The sequence below is a fragment of the Rutidosis leptorrhynchoides genome, chromosome 7 (genome assembly GCF_046630445.1).
Source record: "Rutidosis leptorrhynchoides isolate AG116_Rl617_1_P2 chromosome 7, CSIRO_AGI_Rlap_v1, whole genome shotgun sequence".
NCBI lineage: Eukaryota > Viridiplantae > Streptophyta > Magnoliopsida > Asterales > Asteraceae > Rutidosis > Rutidosis leptorrhynchoides.
Window position 1 is genome coordinate 5,753,252 of NC_092339.1, and position 19,741 is coordinate 5,772,992.

Consider the following 19,741-nt stretch of genomic DNA (forward strand, 5'->3'; position numbering starts at 1 on the left):
TTTTTCTTGCCAAACACAAAAACTTAAGTTATTCTCTCAAAACCTTGAAGAAAATTTGAGGTACTTTCTATTTTTATTAATTTTTTTCAATATTGTCATTTATATTTATATTTACTGTATATTCTTTGTAAAATTCGAAATTAATTATGTTTATATGTTACAATTAGTATTATAAGTGTTATGATGCATAAAAATAATTTTGATAATTTATGGAATATTATTTATAATTAAATACGAATTATGAAGTGTTTAAACGTAAAAACAATGTAAAATTCGTAATAAATAATTTAACCAAAAATAAAATATATATAATTTTTTTCTGAGTTTTTAAAACTTATATAGATCTGAAAAAAATTATAAAAATAATTACTTGGGTCGAATTGGTATTTATTATATAATTAAACTCTATTATTATGTAATTCGAAGGTAAATTAAGAATAAATATAAAATAATAAAATAATAAAAAATTTAAATATTTTTCTACAGGTTATTAGACTGATAGAAACTTATAAAAATTATAAAAATAATTATTTGGGTTTATTTAGTAATTATGTAGAATTAAAATTGTTTTGTGAATACATTAAGGGTAAAAACAAAAATAAATATAAAAATATAATAAAACCGTTTTCTTAAATTTTTTTACTAATCTATATGATTAACTAAGATTATAAAAATTATGTATGTAATTTTTAGATATTTAATTTATTATTTAGACATTTTTTGAATAATGTTCGATTAATAAAACACTATTATTTTTGAAGTAATTTAGGTATTTATTTGAAGGTAATTATATTTAATATATATAAGACATACTAAGGTATAATAACTAAATATTAAATAAAACTTAGGTTATATTATCACATATATAATTATTAAGTACATTAATAATTCGTTGTGTGTATACACCTAAAGTGAAGGTTAATCAAAGATAATGTATAATTCATGTGAACTTCATCGCTACTCACGGTCGTAAGTGAATGATGTATAGGTTGTCATTTATGGGTAAGCTTGTGGATCTCGAATGCCATGACTTAGATTCTGGTCAAGAATCCTGGGCCCCCGGTTACATCTGGTCATTCCTGACTTATTTGATAGCAATGAAGTTTGAGTAGAGTTGTACAACATCTTGCTAAAGATTAACCCGAACTTTCTAAAATTGAAAAATTACTATAAGTGGAAACTTTTCATAAATAGTAACCTTCCGAAAATGGAAATTCTTTAGTGAACCATTACTATCAATATAGTACTATATACTATTGTCTGTTAGGCAATGTCTGATCATACGTTCTATCTCTAGGTTGAGATCTCGGTCACGTCCTTCCGTTCAATTCTTTCTTGTGCTACTAAGGTGAACTTCATAGCCCCACTTTTTAATGTTTCATAACTGTTTTATAACTTTTGGGGTGAGACACATGCTTGCTTTATAACTGTTTTACGCTTAGACACAAGTACTAAATTGTTAACTATGCTGTCATGCTTTGATTCATGCTAAATCTCTACCGTAATATCGTTAATTGCTACGTTTAAATGCAAACTTAATTATTGTGAATAGGCTTATTGAGAGTAACGTCTCTAACCATTCGACCGTTGGTCGTTACATAATAATGATTCCACGACACTGACAGTACAAGGTGTCATAGGGTAAATTGTTTAGTAGCGATATTACAAACTGCAGCAACACTTTTAGATTGATATTTCTATATCAATCAACTTTAAACTAAATCTTGTGGTCTAAAACTTTGGATATTATTTATAAACCTATGAATTTCACTCAACCTTTTTGGTTGACACTTTAAGCGTGTTTTGTCTCAGGTAATGATTGAGCTAGCTGCTACTTGCTACTAGATGATTGATGTATGCTTTGCTGCTTGCATGGAGTCCATCATTCATATTTATCATTTTGTTTAAGACATTTTCCGTTTACTGTACTCTTATGATGTAAAACTTTGAATAATGCTTCCGCTATTTATTTAATAAATAAAACGTCTCATTTAGAGTCGTTCTCGCTTATACAACTGTGTTATGATATGATTGGTCACAATTACCCCTGGTCCATTTTGGGGGTGTGACAATATATTCCCGACACGATAAGCAAAGTTTGTAAGTTGAATCTCAAAAATTTTAAACTATGTTCATACATTCATTTAACCTCGACCAAACTCCGACGATTCACGAACCATTAAACGGATATGATTATATACGTATATGTGTATATATATTATAACTTGAAACGTAAACAAAATATTAGATTTAATGCTTTACATGATTGTATCCGTTTCAATATGTTTATCGATGAAATTAAAAGATAAGATTTAATGATTAAATTATCAGATACATTGAATTATGATTTACGAGTCTCTGTTGAGAGGTCCACTTTGATTTAAGAAATCTGTTTTCTTTTTAACGATATTCAGAAAATGGTAAAGTGGTTTGTATATAAGAACAATGTGTCAAATATCAAGAATTAGACAAAAACTAGTGGAAGACTAAATTACATAGTAATTAATTGATTTGATTTCAGACGTACGCAACGCTTTTTGATATAATAGGACTTGTCTATCTAAACTGCCTTTGAGTAAATAAACGTAAGTTGAAATATTGGTTGTAACGTGTATTTAAAACATGTTCATTAAATATTATGTTTTCAAATTAAGTACACGGCAGTAACACTCGCCTAGTGACGCAATTGATATTTAAAAACGATTAGTACATAAATTAATTATATCTATTTGAATTCTTAAAATAAAAACGTTACGCGTTAAATTATTTTTCAAAACGAAATAAAAATAAACTTTAAAATATAAATAGTTTTGAAAAACTAAATGTTATATTATTGAATAAAGATTTTGAATACAAACTTATATTTCTAAATATGTATATATATATATCTATTTTAACTTCGTCATAAAACGTCTTAATTTAAAATAATATATTTTGATAAACAACGAGTCATTGATTTATAGAAGCAAATGACCACGACGTTCAAATTTTATAAGATACATTTTCATAAAGTAAATTTTTGATAAATAAGTCAAATTATTATTAAAGGTACACGTCGCGTAACGTAAAAGGCTAGTTTTCTAAACGTACGAAAGTACGCTCGAAAAACCGAAAGTGGTACATAAGTCGAGTGACAACGTACAAATCATTTGAGTAAAAATTTTATTTTTACCATGCACATAAATATAATATAATATATAATTAATTGTATAGATTAAATAATAATTTATATTTAATATATTAAATAAATTAAAAACGAGTGTCGGTAATGGGGATTGGACAATGTTGAACCACTTTTATTGATCATGCGGTCGCATGATTTTGTGAAGAAGCCCCCATGCAATCGCATGGGGGGATTGGTGAGGAAGGATGCTTAAAGCCCGTACGCATCTGTTTTCTGATTCAATTTCTTTTTCTTTCTTTCATCCTATCTCTCGAACTCTCTCTATATGTATATATTTATTTTTATTATTATTATTATTATTATTATTATTATTATTATTATTATTATTATTATTATTAAGATTATTAATCTTATTATTATTAGTATTCGTATTGTTAGGAGTACTAATACTAATATTATACATAAAATACTACGACGAGGTTCTGCCCGCGTAATTTCAAAATAAGTTTTTTCGAGTAGGATAGGGCTAAGGAAAATATGGGTTATGGCTATGGAAGTGATGGGTATGGTTCATGGGTATGCTTGTGAGGTCAATCTAGTGTTTATCATCTCCGTTGCATCTACGTACCTTTCCTGCAATATTGAATCTCAATATTGATACGTGAGTGCTCGTAAATTAATTTTTACATATCAATAGTGTATCCCTGACTAGTGCTCGAGTATTTAGGATTATGCATGCTTGTACTTTTAATATTGCCCTTAGTTAGGCTATGTTGAATCTCGAATTAGTTACACCTGTGGTTGAGATAGGTATAAGATATGCATGTCTTTGGAAAGCTAGCGAAAAATTAAGAACTTTTCCTTTAGATGTCGAATGGTTTCGATGAACGGATTAGAAGTTATAGTCAATTAAATTTTTGATATTATTATTAAAAATGATTATTATTATCATCGTTATTATCGTCGTTCTAGTTTTTATAAAACTATTATTATTATTATTATTATTATTATTATTATTATTATTATTATTATTATTATTATTATTATTATTATTATTATTATTATTATTATCATTATCAATTAAAAGTATTATCATTAAAAATTGTTATTTTTATTATTATTACTATCGTTATTATCGTTAAAGTTATAATTAGTATTATCATTAATATATTCATAATATTTATTATCAATAGTATTATTATGATAAAAACTTATATTAGTAACACTTAATTATTATGATTACTATTATTATCATTTTTTTTTTTTTTTTTTTTTACTATTATTATCATTAACATGAAAACAATATAAAAGACGATTAAAAGCTATTAAACGAATCAATTAAGAAATAATGAGTATGGGTATCATGATGAAAATTAAATATTGTAAGATAATAATTTAGCTTAGGGTTCCATCACTTCATTTGATCTAGATTGTGTAAATACTTGTTTGATTGAAGTAAAGTTTGTAACTTTGTTTGTAAATAGGACTTGTATTTGTGTTAAGACTAAGGATATGATGTAACCTTGGTTCATCATCCATCTAAGACTCTTAAATGAGTTGTGTTCTTACTTGGTCTTAACATATTGTGTGTTGATGGTAGAATCTTGGTCAAGGTGATGCTAACCCATCAATGAGTTGTACACTTGAAGCTACAAGCATCAAGGATGAGAACCGTGATGAGCATCAAGCACCAAGAACCCCACCGGAGCACTTGTTTATTGTTTTTTGGGATCTGATCAGATTCCTTGACTTCTGGAAAATTGATTTTCAGTTATTTCTTTTCGAGTAGATGACTTTTCATTTAGGCCTCGACTTAATCCGATATACAGTTTAGGATTTATGGCCCTCCGAAAGTCACTACGCCCTTGTAACGTTGTGCTGAAATTTCTGACCTACTCGCACTTAAACCGTCGCCACGGTCAAATGAAGACGAGTTAGGTTCTGAAAATTGGTCAGCGATTAGAGGACTCACATACGGAGCCATAGCCACTGACTACGCATCTTTTCGATTTACATAGAGGTCGTAGCAGCTGATCCAAGTCAGCCTATTATTTCGATCTCTATACTTGTTAAACTTACTGAGCTTTTACAATGATGAATGATGATGATGATGACACTTAAACTTATTTTATGCACTATTAGAACTTATAAGGCCAACATACTGACCTAGTAACCTTTAATTTAGGTTGACGACCTTTCGGATCGACTTACTACTTGCACACTTTCGTATCAACTTGTATTGCTTATTCACTGTGAGTTATAGCATCCCTTTTTAATACTTTTTACTATTTTTGAAACTGAGAATACATGCGCCTTTTTATGTTTTACTTACTTGACACGAGTACTTAAACTTTACATATGTGTGAGTTATATAACGGCATAAACTTTCCCCTTAGCATGGTAACATTTAACTATTGGTTTTGAACCGGTAGACGCGAATCTTAGATATGGATCCATAGGGTTTGACATCCCCACTCGGGCTAGTCGCGCTAGCATTTAACGGGTGTTTAATACTTCGAGGACATACGCACTCGCCAGGTGTACTTTTAGGGGGTGATATTTATATTTACGTTAAGTCTAGTTACCATGTGCCCACGGTTAAGCATATACTTTATCATACTGATTTGAATTACTGATTTGAAACGCTGGTTTGAAACACTGAAATCTCGTGGCCTACCTTACATTACTGTTACAACTTAAACTATAGCTCACCAACATTTCTGTGTAGAGAGCCTTCTCAGCCTTTTTTTACCACAGGCTTTACTCCTTCCTTCTTCAAGTTCTTGTACTTCTGCTTGTACTTCTTTGCTTTTTTCAAATACTTACCAGAGTCTGAACTAGAATCAACCTTAGACCGACACTCAGCAACAATGTGACCAACCTTTCCACACTTAAAACAAGTAGCCTTCTTAGGATCAAAAGGACTTTTTTCTTTCCTAGGTCCAAACCTTTTCTTTTCAATCCTTTGAGTAAGAAGAGCCATCTATTCTTCAAGCATTTGAACCTCTTCATCCTCTGAAGAGTCATCACTTTCTTCAACTGATTCAGCCTTGGTAGAATAGCTTGAAAATAATTCTTTGTTTCTTTTGGTTGTTGCAACTAAAGCAGCATCTTGATCTTTGGCTATCTTCTTAGCATTGATCTTTTTCTTCAATCTGGTTTCCTCAAAATTTGTGAGGATCCCAAATAACCCACTAAGATCATAATTATCCAACTTCTCACTTACTACCATTGAGATGATGATAGATTCAAAAGTTTCTGAAAGTGCATCAACAAACTTTTGGCACAATTCTGCTTGAGTCTTTATAACTTCAGCTCCTTCCAGATCATTGATCAACACCTGAAATCTTGAATGAAGATCAAACAATGATTCCTTTGGTTCAGCAGTAAAATTTTCATATAACCTTACAAAATTTTTCTTCTTTTGAGTTTTAACCACAGTGACCCCTTCAAAATCATTTAGCAGAATATCCCACATGGCTTTTGCAGTTTTAGCATGTCATACCTTTCTCAAGATAGGAACAGAAACTGCATTGCCAATGATACTTCTGATTTTGTTATCTAATCTATAAAGAATAGCATCTTGTTCTGTCCACTGAGTTCTTAGAGTTGGAATGAACTCAGTAGGTTTGACCACAGTACCATCAACATTACTTACTTCTTTAGTCCATTTGCCTGGAATAATTTGTCCTTCAGTTAGAACTCTTTCCATTTCATCATGAACAGAACCCAGTTACTAAAGTAACTTTAGTTTCCAGGTTGTGAAATCAGTACCATCAAAAATTGGAACACCTTTTCCTGCCATGACAGGAGCAGTAATTGTAGCAGACATGATGAATGTGTATTCTTGTTCTAGGTTTTAATAGATCGTTTAAAGAAAATCAAAAGAATTTATATCTTTAACCGCTCTGATACCAGTTGTTGGTCCACAATCAACAACCTAGAACATTTATATAAGATCAATTGAACAGAATAACAACTAGGTTATAAAGTACGGAATCAATTGAACTTTTCAAATAAATTAACACAAAGAGAATGAAACAATAGAGAAGAAAATTGTTATTAAAATTGACGAATTGAAATGAATTACATATTCCCTATTTATAGATTTGAGAAACAAGCTTCTCAAATCTTATCGAATCAATTCCTAAACAACCATAGCAAAATATAAGGAAACAATATAATTCAAATCTCTTCAATTATATTCTCCTAGAAATCAGAGATATTCGCTTTGATGTAATCTCTTCAATATTATCTTAATTTGCTTCACACGTATTTGATTTGATCTTTGTTCAGCACGAGTATTTCTTGTTGAGTAGAGTCTGTGTTCTTCAATCTTCCAGACTCTAAATATTACAGACTCTAAATTTACAGACTCAAATAATACAGACTAAAAATCTTTGACTCATCAGATTTACATAATTCCTAACGCAACCTGTTTTTTTTTTTTTTTTAAGTTGTTAAATACTTAAAATAAACTTAATTATTATATTATATTATATTATACCTATATTCTAAAAGACAAATGAAAAATGAATAGTACTCGGAGGTATTTTCGACTTTTTGCTCCTTTTTTTTTTCAAATTCAACCACAAACCACCCCTCCAAAAAATCAAATCCACCACCCAAACAGGGGGGTAAAGTGTCAATTAACCATTCTCATAAAAAATCTTAAACAAACTCCACCCAAATATTCAACGAGTCATATCTTCGCACTCGCAACGAGTTAAATTTTTCCGCCACCATCGTTAAACTCGAAATAATTTTAGGAACACAATGTCACTAGCTATACGCAAAACGGGCGCTTTTTAAAAAACGCTAAATATTTGGGGTACTTTTCATACACGTTAATTCCCCGTTAAATTTTTAAAAATCGACAACTCCATAGCGAAACGCGGAGATGCACATATATTGTTAATTTTAAATAACATTTAAATCTTTCACGGGTTATACCTTTTAGTTCGACTCGAGTTGCGTTTTAACAACATCATCATTAGCCGCAAAAAAATTTTACAAACTGAACGCAATAAAATACATTAAAAACCGAACCCCCGGTGCGAAGCGAGGGTTCGAACACTAGTTATATCATAAAAAGTCATTAGTGGTTAAGTGAAATTGTGGGCCGGTCAGACATTATAAGGCAGAAACAAGCCCACCGGGTTGTCTTGACAAAGAAGCTTTTCATTTCTATTTTTATTTTTTTAATTTCTACAAATAGGTACTCGATTATTCGTTATTGACCATTCTGATTACCCACTACCGTATACTAGGGTTACGTTCTCGATCTCTCCGCTTTGTAAGTTCAATCCATCCGATCGGTCTTACTTTTCTCTATATACTTCGAATTAATAATATAATACTATCAAGTAAGTATAATTAAGTTCAACTGTTATTGTTCTCGATACTAATTAGCGTTTCTGTTTTCTGTTATTTCAACAGTGAATTTGTAACTAAGTGATTGAAAAATGGCAACAAAGAAGAGTGTAAGTAGCTTAAAAGAAGCAGATCTAAAGGGGAAAAGAGTGTTTGTTAGGGTTGATCTTAACGTACCTTTGGATGATAACTTCAATATCACTGATGATACTCGTATTCGTGCTGCTGTTCCTACTATCAAGTACTTGATGTCCAATGGCTCCAGAGTTATCCTCTCTTCACATTTGGTATATCTATCATATATATTCATCTAATTTTGATCTACTTATATACGAATTATTAGCAATTGTTTTGTTTCTGATTTAATGATCTGGTAATTTAATTAGTTTTAAAGCATCCTTACATAGCATATTGACTAGAACTTTAGAACTTGTACCAACTGAGAGACTGCATCATTATGTAGATTGTGATAGTTCTATTTTGAACTGTGATGCGTACAACTCCTGTAACAGTTTTAACTGATTTATGTCTAAATAATGGTAACTGATTTATGTCTATATAATGGTTCCAACTGAAATTTTGATCCTAAACTGCAATTTAATGCACAATGATAGTCTTACTGGATATTTTTAATTGTAACTTGTGGAAAGTTGTTTTAAATGCCTTTTTTTTTATGTGTTGTATATAGGGACGGCCAAAGGGTGTTACCCCAAAGTTCAGCCTCAAGCCACTAGTGCCTAGACTCTCTGAACTTCTTGGACTTGAGGTTTGTTCATCTATGCTTTCCACTTGTACAATTCTGGTTTCGTGTCATTGAAGGTGTTGCTTATATGTTACTATGTGCACGTTTGCGATTTAATTCAACAGGTCAAGATTGCAAGCGATTGTATAGGTCCAGAGGTTGAGAAATTGGTGGCTGAGATCCCAGAGGGAGGTGTGTTGCTCCTTGAAAATGTGAGGTTTTACAAGGAGGAAGAGAAAAATGACCCCGAATTCGCAAAGAAATTGGCATCTCTTGCTGACCTTTACGTCAATGATGCTTTCGGCACTGCACATAGGGCACACGCATCAACTGAGGGTGTTGCAAAGCATTTGAAGCCTTCTGTTGCTGGTTTCCTCATGCAAAAGGTTTTGTTTTAAAGCTATATAAGTATTAGATGATTGTTTGTTCTATTCAACAAGGGGGTTTTTGGATACAGGGTTTTAAAACAGGGAATATGAATGGTTTCTATAAAAGGTGTTCGGTTTGACTTTACAAGTTACCAAATGAACTTTGCATAATTTGATGTTTATTTTTTAATTGTTTTCAGGAGCTTGACTACCTAGTTGGAGCTGTGTCTAACCCTAAGAAGCCATTTGCTGCAATAGTGGGTGGGTCAAAGGTGTCCAGTAAAATTGGTGTGATCGAGTCATTATTGAATAAGGTTGACATCCTTGTCCTTGGTGGAGGTATGATATATACTTTCTATAAAGCCCAAGGGCTAGCCGTTGGTTCTTCCCTTGTGGAGGAAGATAAGCTTGACCTTGCTACATCCCTTCTTGAAAAGGCCAAGTCTAAGGGAGTCTCCCTGTTACTCCCTTCTGATATTGTCATTGCCGACAAGTTTGCTCCAGATGCGAACAGCAAGGTTAGTTTTTCCCTCGCCCTTAAGTACTTTAAGTTTATATTATTACTGTAATGACTTATGACTCATAAAGGTCTTATTGTTGAATATCATTGCAGATTGTTCCAGCATCCAGCATTCCTGATGGTTGGATGGGACTAGATATTGGACCAGATTCCATCAAGTCATTTAGTGAAACTTTGGACTCTACCAAAACTGTCATATGGAATGGACCTATGGGTGTGTTTGAGTTTGAGAAATTTGCTGCAGGCACAGAGGTACATACATACATATATTACACTCTCTCTTTCGCAAGTGGGTGGGCACTGGTTCGGTTTCATATAGTTTATTATGACTGCACAAGCTAAACAAACATTGAGTTGTAGCTCAACATGTAGTGGCATGCCTCTCTTAGCGAGAGGTCAGGAGTTCAACTCCTCTGGGCTGCAACATTGCACTCTATGTTATCCCTCACCTGAAGTATCCACCCAGGTCGCCTTTCGCTTAGTGTGGGGGAAGCGGGGAGGGGGGGTTTTACCGGCCATGCCCTCGGATTGGTTTGGGTTTCATCCATGGTAGTAGTTGGGGGCAGGCTATGCAACTCCGGGCGATAAACGTGTGGGTGGTTTAGTCCCCCTTGGTGATCCCGTGATCCCAAACTGATATCCAAAAAAATGATTGCACAAGCTGATTGTTACAACATGCTATAGTTTTTGTAATCATTATTGTTAACTCAAATACTACGACTTATTTGTTTTAAATGGATGAAGTTTGATGGTTATTATAAATATGATGAATCCAGGCTATTGCAAAGAAGCTAGCAGAGCTTAGTGGGAAGGGAGTGACGACCATCATTGGAGGTGGTGACTCAGTTGCAGCAGTGGAGAAGGCTGGGCTGGCTGACAAGATGAGTCACATTTCAACTGGTGGTGGTGCGAGTTTGGAGCTTCTTGAAGGGAAGCCACTCCCTGGTGTGCTTGCTCTCGATGATGCTTGATCCTGTTCTGTTTCTCTAAAACCAGAGTTGATATGTGTTCTGATAGAATTCAAATTGGTCATGTTTTGCACTTGAATTTAATAAGTGATCCTCCAGCCATTATATTTGGCTAGCTTTTGAGAGCATGTGAGAGATTTTGAATTTAAACTTCAGCCGTAATGTTTTGTTGCTTACTTTTGTGTATCTTCATAGCAAGTTTGATATTTACTGGACAACTTATTATTTAATAATAAGCCTCTGATCAACTATGGTGACAGACATTTTTCTATTATTCATTTGTTATGTTATATGACTAAGAAATAGCAAGCATATTAGGTTTTTACTAATATACAAAACTTAAGGATCATATTGACGACTTAGATTACGGTGATGCAATACAAAACTTGTTTATGAGGTCTCATGATGGAAGAGACGGCGGTTCATCGGCAAACGGGAAAGGAAACATGTCCGTGGAGGCTTTCGCGGCATTCGATCAAATGATGTCACGCTTGGCCGAGGAAAATGTTTCGGATGATGGATCCGCCAATGTGTTATCTTATAAGATAGAGAATCGGTCCGGGAAGAACACTTTGATAGAGACGGTTAATGGTAAGTTGAAAAGGGCGGGACCTAGAGGTTGATTTCACGTGGTTCATTTGGTTTGGGTCCCGTTGCTGTTGGATAGTTTCGGTTTAGTATTGTATAGTTTCGTATTAAGGTTTTTCGGTTAGTTAGTGGACGCTCGTTTATCGATAGTTTTTGTTTAGATGGTTGCTTTCTAGGTGCGAGCTCCCCCGTTTCCCCCCGTTTCCCTTGTATTATCTGTTGAGGGTGTTTTCCTTTGGAAAAGGACCTCGTTTCTATATGAGTTTTAGTTTTTTCGCCAAAAAAAAAAAAAAAAAAAATTAGGTTTTCACTTGTTTTATGCTCATTATGCATCGACTTGGCTGGATGTGGTAAAACGCTTGGATGACTGTTTGGCAAGTTGCACAAAAGTGACACTGATACAAAATCTTACACAAGGATATATAAAGTTTACGCAACACCTTTAAAGTCGTAGTTCGCTTGCAGACTAGCGGATATCAAGGATGATGTGTTAAGTCCCAACTTTATTTTACTTGTTTTGTCAATTTTCTCGCAATAGAACAAAATATGTGTTACGTTTATCTTTGAACAAAGATAAAAAAGCAACCATCCAGGCATAGCCTGGGTGGTCACCAGGACTTCCAATGAAGCAAGAGGTCACGGGTTCGATTCCCTTCAAGGCAAATACCTTGGGGCGAGCTCCATTTAGTGACTGATTGACTAGAGGATGCTTTGCCTGGTAGCGGTGGAGGCCTGACTTGCCGTTTACCCGGGGTTTACCAACTAGAGGGGAGCCATTATGGCTCGTCGCTAGGGGGTTCCTCGTAAAAAAAATAAAAAATAAATAAAAATAAAAAAGCATATAGTTGAACACATGGCAAGAGTCGGACAGAGTTTGGGTTTAGTTTTGATTCATAACTCACCTACACTCCTTTTGTAAAGTTGTAAGCAATTGACATTGGTTAACAGGTTCTACATTACTCACCTACCTTTGCCGGTTTCGGTATATGTGGTGGATAAATGTGAACCTCCAGTTTACTATAATTAATAAGATGAATAAATCAAAAAGAACAGATCGCGTGGCCTAATGGATAAGGCGCTCGCCTCCGGAGCGGGAGATTGTGGGTTCGAGTCCCATCGCGATCGTCTCTTTTGCACCACCTTTTATGTGTTCTTTTTCCTTTACTTTTAGTTGTTTTTTCACTGTATCAAGATTGATCTACTTGTATGAGTATGAACACCAGCGATTGATTACTTCCATTAAATTTTCATATGTGCACGTTATGTAGTGAGTTTGCAACCTTCTTTTTTTATGAGCACAAAGTGCTTGATGAAATTCCTCAACTAGAGCGATCCAGCCATCAGGAGCTGAGAAGATTATGTGGCATTTACCAAGGAAGTATGTGTAAAGGTTTTGATTATATTTACCAATTACGTTGGAATGATAGTAACAAAAACACATGTATCTTGAGGTTAAGAGTCCGTGATCTAATGATACTTATGATAAGCTTCATGGCCACCTGCATTTGTAATGAATTGACTAGTGCACTACACACGATGACTAATAAGAATGTAATCTAAATGCGAATAAAAGTATAAAAAAATTACTATATACATTGGCAGGGCGATACTCGGTGGAGACAAGTGGCATGTTTATTATTATAATATTTACGATATGCAAGTGTAAAAGAATTTTATATCTTAGTCGCCCCCAAATTACAGTCCCACAATGGTATCATAGTGACCCTTTCACATATTATTACAAATATTCACGTGATATTATAGTAAAGTTGCTATTCATGTACGGTATAATAAACTAAGATCATTGTTGTTAGGATTCAGACGAAGACTCATCCATACCTTTCATAATTCAACTTGAAATGGATATTCCAAGAGAAGAAGCTTCCAAAATTCATGTCATGAAAAGATTTGAAACTCAAAACCAGAGTTTCATATATTATAACCTAAAATCAAGATCACAAGAATCAATCTTTCAACAAAACCAAGATGGTTAATCCTAAGGAGAGAGGTCAAAGATTCAAAGACATATTATTAGAACTTCAAGCTTTATCGTCAAATTCTAAGTTATTCTTCATTGATAATAGTCTAAGTGTTGGTGCATAAAAGGCCCGAGTTCAGATCAACCAAACAAGTTGGGCCCGTCGACCGACAGAAGCCCAAGACGAGTATATAAGGAGTTGAATGGCTTCATTTGTAGGTTAATGATCTAATCACCCATTTTGGTTTCCTGGTTGTTTTCCTCTCATCATAGCAATCCCAAAAACCCACCAAATCGAATCAAGACTCTATGGCATCGTTCTAATCAGATTCAAAACGATCCAGTTTGACTAATTCGATCCTCAACGTCAACGAGTCGCCAAAACCTTCGATCCCAAGATCCAAACGGCTCCAACACTAAGTAAATAGACCACGAAGTTCAACTAGATAGATGTAAGGATCGTATAGCCCAAACACAGTGTCCTGCAATATAAGCCCAAGAGTTCATCCTTTTTCTAAAACTAATTGGTGATAGAGAGACTTCTCCTTAGACTTATATACATACATTTGTTTTATCCCATGACCGATGTTGGACTTTGGTTTACACCCTTACAAACCTCCCCTCAAACCCAAGTCCATCTGGGCCTCCCCTCCAACGATAGTCCGGATCCAACCTTTACCGCTGCCACCTCAGAACTCTCAACCTGGTGGGAGGGCAGAGAGATTTCGATACAAGGCTTCCAGGATCAACTCATCATACCAGGGTCGCGTCACGTCGCTGCCTGCGCTCAGGGGTGCGCCCACTGCGTTGTCCACCACATCGGGACTATAGCCTAGCTCTGATACCATTTGTAAGGATCGTATAGCCCAAACACAATGTCCTGCAATATATTGAAGGACATTGTGTTTGGGCTATACGATCCTTACAAGAGAGACTATCAAACACAAGTCACATCAAGAGAAAAAATGCTAGGATTCAAATATGATGTGTATTGTGCACATGTTAATTCATTGTAAGGAAATGTTATATGAGGTATAAATACGACATTTTCACCCTAATTCCCCTAACTTTTTACTAACACACACAATAGAACTCCTTAATCTACACCTATACACCTACTCGTAATAAATCCTCTCAACCTTTTTCATTGTAACTAACTCCCACACTTGTAACCACCATAATTCATGAGTAACACATATCTTACAATATAACTATTGTTTACATAATCATCGTCATAAGCATTCATGTACATAGGTGTCTCCAATGAAAGCGAAAAAACGTGCAAGTGAATAGATTCAAACTTTCAAAGGGCCCCGCAATTTTAAAACTTCTATATCCTATAAAATAATCAATTCATTCATATATTTTTCCTATATCAAATCAAGAAATCCATTTATCAAACAATTTAATCTTGAAGATTTGTTTATCAGTTAATTTAAATCACGAAAGCAAATTAGTAGTATTATCTTTATATATGTATGCAAAAGTTTAACGTTATAAGGGATTACTTTTTATGTTTTGAACATGACATTCGAAATTAATGAGATGACTGTTCATGTACACATTCATATCATTCGGATACGTGTTCATCACCATATCTTACGAAATCTACATAAACACAAATGTTATAGTTTAAAATTGTGTAATTTCTTTAGTTTAGTATCTACAATAAAAAGATTATATGATAATGGATCATGTGTGATGAAATTATCATTTTTAGAGATTAGTAACAAATGATTTATTAATAAACTTGATATCTTATTAGAAACTTTTCATGTATTTGATTAGTTTTATAATAATTGAAGACTTTTGAAAAGACTCGCTAACTTTTAAAAGTACTAGGACCGATTTCACGATCAAAATGATAAAAGAGATGAAAACATTATAATGGATAAGATTTTTTTCATATTGTAATCATTGATTATCTCTTTTCTTGCTAGCCTCGAATGTTTACGTATAAAAGAGGTTCGAGTTTGAAACTTTTTTGTGATGATTTGATGATAAAGAGTGTTAGTTGTAATATAATATGACACTAGCTAAATAATGGTCATCAAAGTATTCAAGTGATCACACCATATTCCTTGAAGAAGAGAGAGTGCGATATGTGACCAAACTTTGAGAGCTTAACAACAACAACAACAATACCCAATTCCACTAGAGTGGAGTATGGGGGAGGTTAGATGTAGACAGTCCTTTCCTCTACCCTAAAGTAAAAGGGAAGTCATTCCTCCACCCACGGATACCTATCGGTCCCCAGGTAGAGGAAGTCGTCCCTCCCTATTCTGTAGAGCAGAGAGGCTGCTTCCTAGGGACCTCCGACCATAAAGAACCATGAATTCCAATATGTGCAGTAAAAGTATACAAGTAAAGTAGATAAAAAAGAAACTTTACCATGAATAAAGTATATATCAATACGATATGTATAGGTAAATAAAGCATGTAACAAAATAATGTAATATAACATATAATTAAAATATGTGCGTGTCAAATATGCAAGTATAACCAGTCATGTAAGTACAATAAGTATACGAAAACATGTTGGTAAGAAGCATGTAGGTATACTATGCAGTATAAAATAGATGGTATACAATGTAAACATAGACAAATAAGCATACAATGATAGCATAAAAACATGTGATATGTAAGTATGTATAAATTAATTGCTATATAATGTAATACAAACATGTAACCATATAGTGCAATAAATTCTCTGAAAATGCTACAATAAGTATAGATATATAATATAACCGTAAAACAGGTACAGCCAATATGATAAGGCACACAAGCAAGTAGGCAGGAAATATAATATAAATATATAAAAAAATAAACAAAATGTAAAGCCTAGTCATCTATTCTAATTCTACTCCTCCACAAATTCCTATCAGAAGTCATGTCCTCAGTCAATAAGAGCTCCTTCATGTCAAGCTTCAATCTATCCTCCAACCTACGTCTGGGTCTACCCCTTCTCCTTACGCCCCCAACAACAAGGGTCTCGACTCTCCTAACCGGGGCTAAAAGTGGGCGCCTCAAAACATGTCCAAACCATCTTAGTCGTCCTTCCCTCAGCTTGTTGGTTATGTTCCCAACTTTCAAGTTCTCCCTAAAAACTCCATTTGGTATCAAATCTAGCATTGTCTTACCACACGTCCACCTAAGCATCCTCATTTCTGCCACCTCCATCCTTCTCTCCTGGGCTTTCGTCATTGGCCAACACTCCGATCCGTACAACATGGCCGGTCTGATTGCCACCTTGAAGAATTTCCCTTTCAATTTAAGGGGTACCTTCTTGTCGCACAATACCCCTTTCGCTGCCCTCCACTTCAACCATCCTACTCGTATACGATGTGTCACGTCCTCATCTATCCTTCCCGATTTGTGAAGCATCGAGCCCAATATCAATAATTTATTTTACTTAGGAAACATTACAATTACAAATATAATGACCAAGGCCCGTAGTGTCAAAGGGATTAGACCATTTCTAATCATTGACGTTAAAGGCAGATTGTGTACTTTTTGGTGAAATAGTGAGTTTTTAACGTGACTATATTTAATTTTCGTTAATTCAAAAGGTCAACTTTGTGTGTCAAATATTTGCAAGGTGATGTAGTAAAAATCTGATTAGAAATTGAGTAAGAAAAATAAATAAATAACAAAAGTATAATAATATTAATTCTTTGAATGGTTCCTCCCTGCCTTACGTTCCCTTGATCTTCCGTCACAATATCGACTAACACTCGTATATAACGTCAGTTTAACTTCGTCACCTTCCGTCAATTCCGGTCCACGACTAACGCTACTTTAGAATAGGTCATTAGTGAAAGCCCACTCCACTAGTACTCCCACCACCACTCACATGACTCAACCTTCTTTCTTCCTTTTTTTCAACCCTTATTACCTTTTTAACACATCATCATAGCTTATATATGCAATTAACTAAAACATATACTCCGTACTCCGTATGTTATAATATATACGTAATATATGTAAATATTAGTTAGCAAATCAACATAAAGTACTCTATCAATGATATATGAACCCATTTACTCATTTAGCAACAATTTACTAAAAGTAGTTATATTATACTCCGTATAAACACAATTAAGTAACTAAATTTGATTAATTAACAATATACAAGTATACAAACACGTTGATGAATCTCCATTTACGATCAATAATTAAACTTGATCATCGATCCGTTTGTTGTGTTAGATCTTGAAGATCACACGAGTCTTCTTGATCATCACCTACACGTAAAGCTTCAAGAAGACGTCGAAAAATGATGACGTGGCAAGGGATACGTAGTACACCCTTTTGTTGATAACCATATTCTTGAGCAGATTTGTTTAACAAGTTTATAAAAAGAGGGTGACTCAAATATTGGGCACTCACCACAAATCGTTCCATTTCTTCTCCGACGTAAACCGGAAGGTATCCTTCCGGCACGGTGGCCGGTGAGTTATCAACCGGTGACTCGGTAGAACGTAACGGAGAGTAGTCGGAGACGCGAGAAAGACGGCGAATGAATTTGTTCATTTTTTGAGAACGAGAAAAAAAAAATGGTTTAATTAGACCACTCCCAACCATGACGCCGTCATGGGCACCTCCTCAGCGCCACATCAGCTTTCTCTCTCCTCCTTTCTCACCACTTCCTCCCATAACACTCCCATAACACACCATTGACAACCATGACATACTCTCTCCTCATTACATACCCCACAAAATTAATTAAATAAATTAAGGTACAAATTTATTTGCTTATGTACAACTAATTATTGCACATATACATGAAGAAAGAGAAAGAATCCGTCCTGGGAGATGCTTGGGGAAGAAATGAATGAGGACGAAGTGGTTGAGGGTGGATGAGGGCTTGTGAGGGCGGGGACAATGCCAATGGAGCCCTCGAGGAAATGGGTTGAAGACATGGGTGAGGGCGTACCATTGGGAGTGGTCTTAGTGCGCCTTAATATTGTGGTGATGTGTATATTTATATGGAAAAAGTAAAGCTAAAAACAAAGAAAGAAATCGTACAAGTTGGTGTACTTGGCAGGTACAATTGACACTCTTTCTTTATTTAATTATTCAAAATATATATTTTAGTATCTATGAATTTATATTTCCTCCGTATATGATAATTCATAATTTTACATTTTAGCCTTCCGATCTTTATTCTTGGTTATCTTAGTTCAAGTACATATAATGTATATAATTATTATATTATTTAGTTTTGCTATATGATATTTTCTTAACAAATTTTTGATATTCAAAGTTACGTCAAATATATATATGTATATCAAATATATATCAAATGAAAACTTTCAACTATGGCTAACGTATAAATAAAATGAATAAAAAATATTGGAAATGGGGAATTATATGTGGATGATAAGATTGGAATTCAAAAAAGTATCTTTATGAAATTGACAAAAAATGAATATAATAATTCATATTATAGTGGAAAAATGAAAAGGATGTGGTGAATCCGATTAATACAAGTAAGCACCTTTTTTTCTTTAACAAGTAAGCATTTGCATGGCTCTTTTCTAAAAACATACATCCAACTTTGTTTTAAGATAATCCTTCTTCCATTATTTATTGCCAGGTATTTCTTCATACGTTTTAAATCAATTGTTCACTTTTATAACATATAATAATATTAATAATAATAATAATAATAATAATAATAATAATAATAATAATAATAATAATAATAGATAATGTTCATATATATTCTTACTTCATCAACGTAAGATTAAAAAAGTCAGGTAAAAGGTATGAGTAAAACTATAAAGTAAAGAAAAAAATACACGTGAACTCATTTTTTTATACTGTGTGTTGTTTGTCTATGTACAATTAAATTTAGATAGATGGAGTATATATTAAAATATTAATATTAATGTTGTTGAGTATATAATAAAATATTAATAAAATTAATGTGTTAATATTAATATATATTAATATTAATTCAGAAAATGGTAACCGTACCCATAAGGGCAATGGTTAAGCATTAATCAAAATTAATATTTTCAATAAAAAACTACATACTTTCATCAATAAATTAACCTCTGAATTTAAGTATAAAA

At 33.5% G+C, this 19,741-nt stretch overlaps 2 protein-coding genes and 1 non-coding gene across 3 annotated transcripts; 2 read left to right on the forward strand and 1 right to left on the reverse strand.

Annotated features, from left to right (window-relative positions):
* The first annotated feature begins 8,533 nt into the window (after positions 1-8,533).
* On the forward strand, positions 8,534-11,343 carry LOC139856837 (phosphoglycerate kinase, cytosolic-like). The gene is made up of 6 exons (XM_071845547.1): positions 8,534-8,784; positions 9,186-9,263; positions 9,365-9,625; positions 9,808-10,125; positions 10,221-10,379; positions 10,904-11,343. Exons 1-6 carry the CDS (start codon positions 8,590-8,592, stop codon positions 11,096-11,098), a joined length of 1,206 nt encoding a protein of 401 aa, XP_071701648.1. The 5' UTR covers positions 8,534-8,589; the 3' UTR covers positions 11,099-11,343.
* A 1,392-nt stretch (positions 11,344-12,735) lies between these two features.
* Positions 12,736-12,808, forward strand: TRNAR-CCG (transfer RNA arginine (anticodon CCG)). The gene has a single exon. It is a non-coding gene; the product is annotated as a tRNA-Arg (tRNA).
* Positions 12,809-17,700: 4,892 nt separating this feature from the next.
* LOC139858635 (auxin-responsive protein SAUR71-like) lies at positions 17,701-18,200 on the reverse strand. Its single transcript, XM_071847469.1, has one exon. It carries the CDS (start codon positions 18,192-18,194, stop codon positions 17,847-17,849), a length of 348 nt encoding a protein of 115 aa, XP_071703570.1. The 5' UTR covers positions 18,195-18,200; the 3' UTR covers positions 17,701-17,846.
* Between the last annotated feature and the right edge of the window lie 1,541 nt (positions 18,201-19,741).

Excerpts from the sequence above, each read along its gene's own strand:
- LOC139856837 (XM_071845547.1), top strand. The coding sequence starts at position 8,590 with ATGGCAACAAAGAAGAGTGTAAGTAGCTTAAAAGAAGCAGATCTAAAG. Across the intron at positions 9,264-9,364 it reads CTGAACTTCTTGGACTTGAG|GTCAAGATTGCAAGCGATTG; the intron begins GTTTGTTCATCT and ends TTAATTCAACAG. Across the intron at positions 9,626-9,807 it reads CTGGTTTCCTCATGCAAAAG|GAGCTTGACTACCTAGTTGG; the intron begins GTTTTGTTTTAA and ends AATTGTTTTCAG.
- LOC139858635 (XM_071847469.1), bottom strand. The coding sequence starts at position 18,194 with ATGAACAAATTCATTCGCCGTCTTTCTCGCGTCTCCGACTACTCTCCG.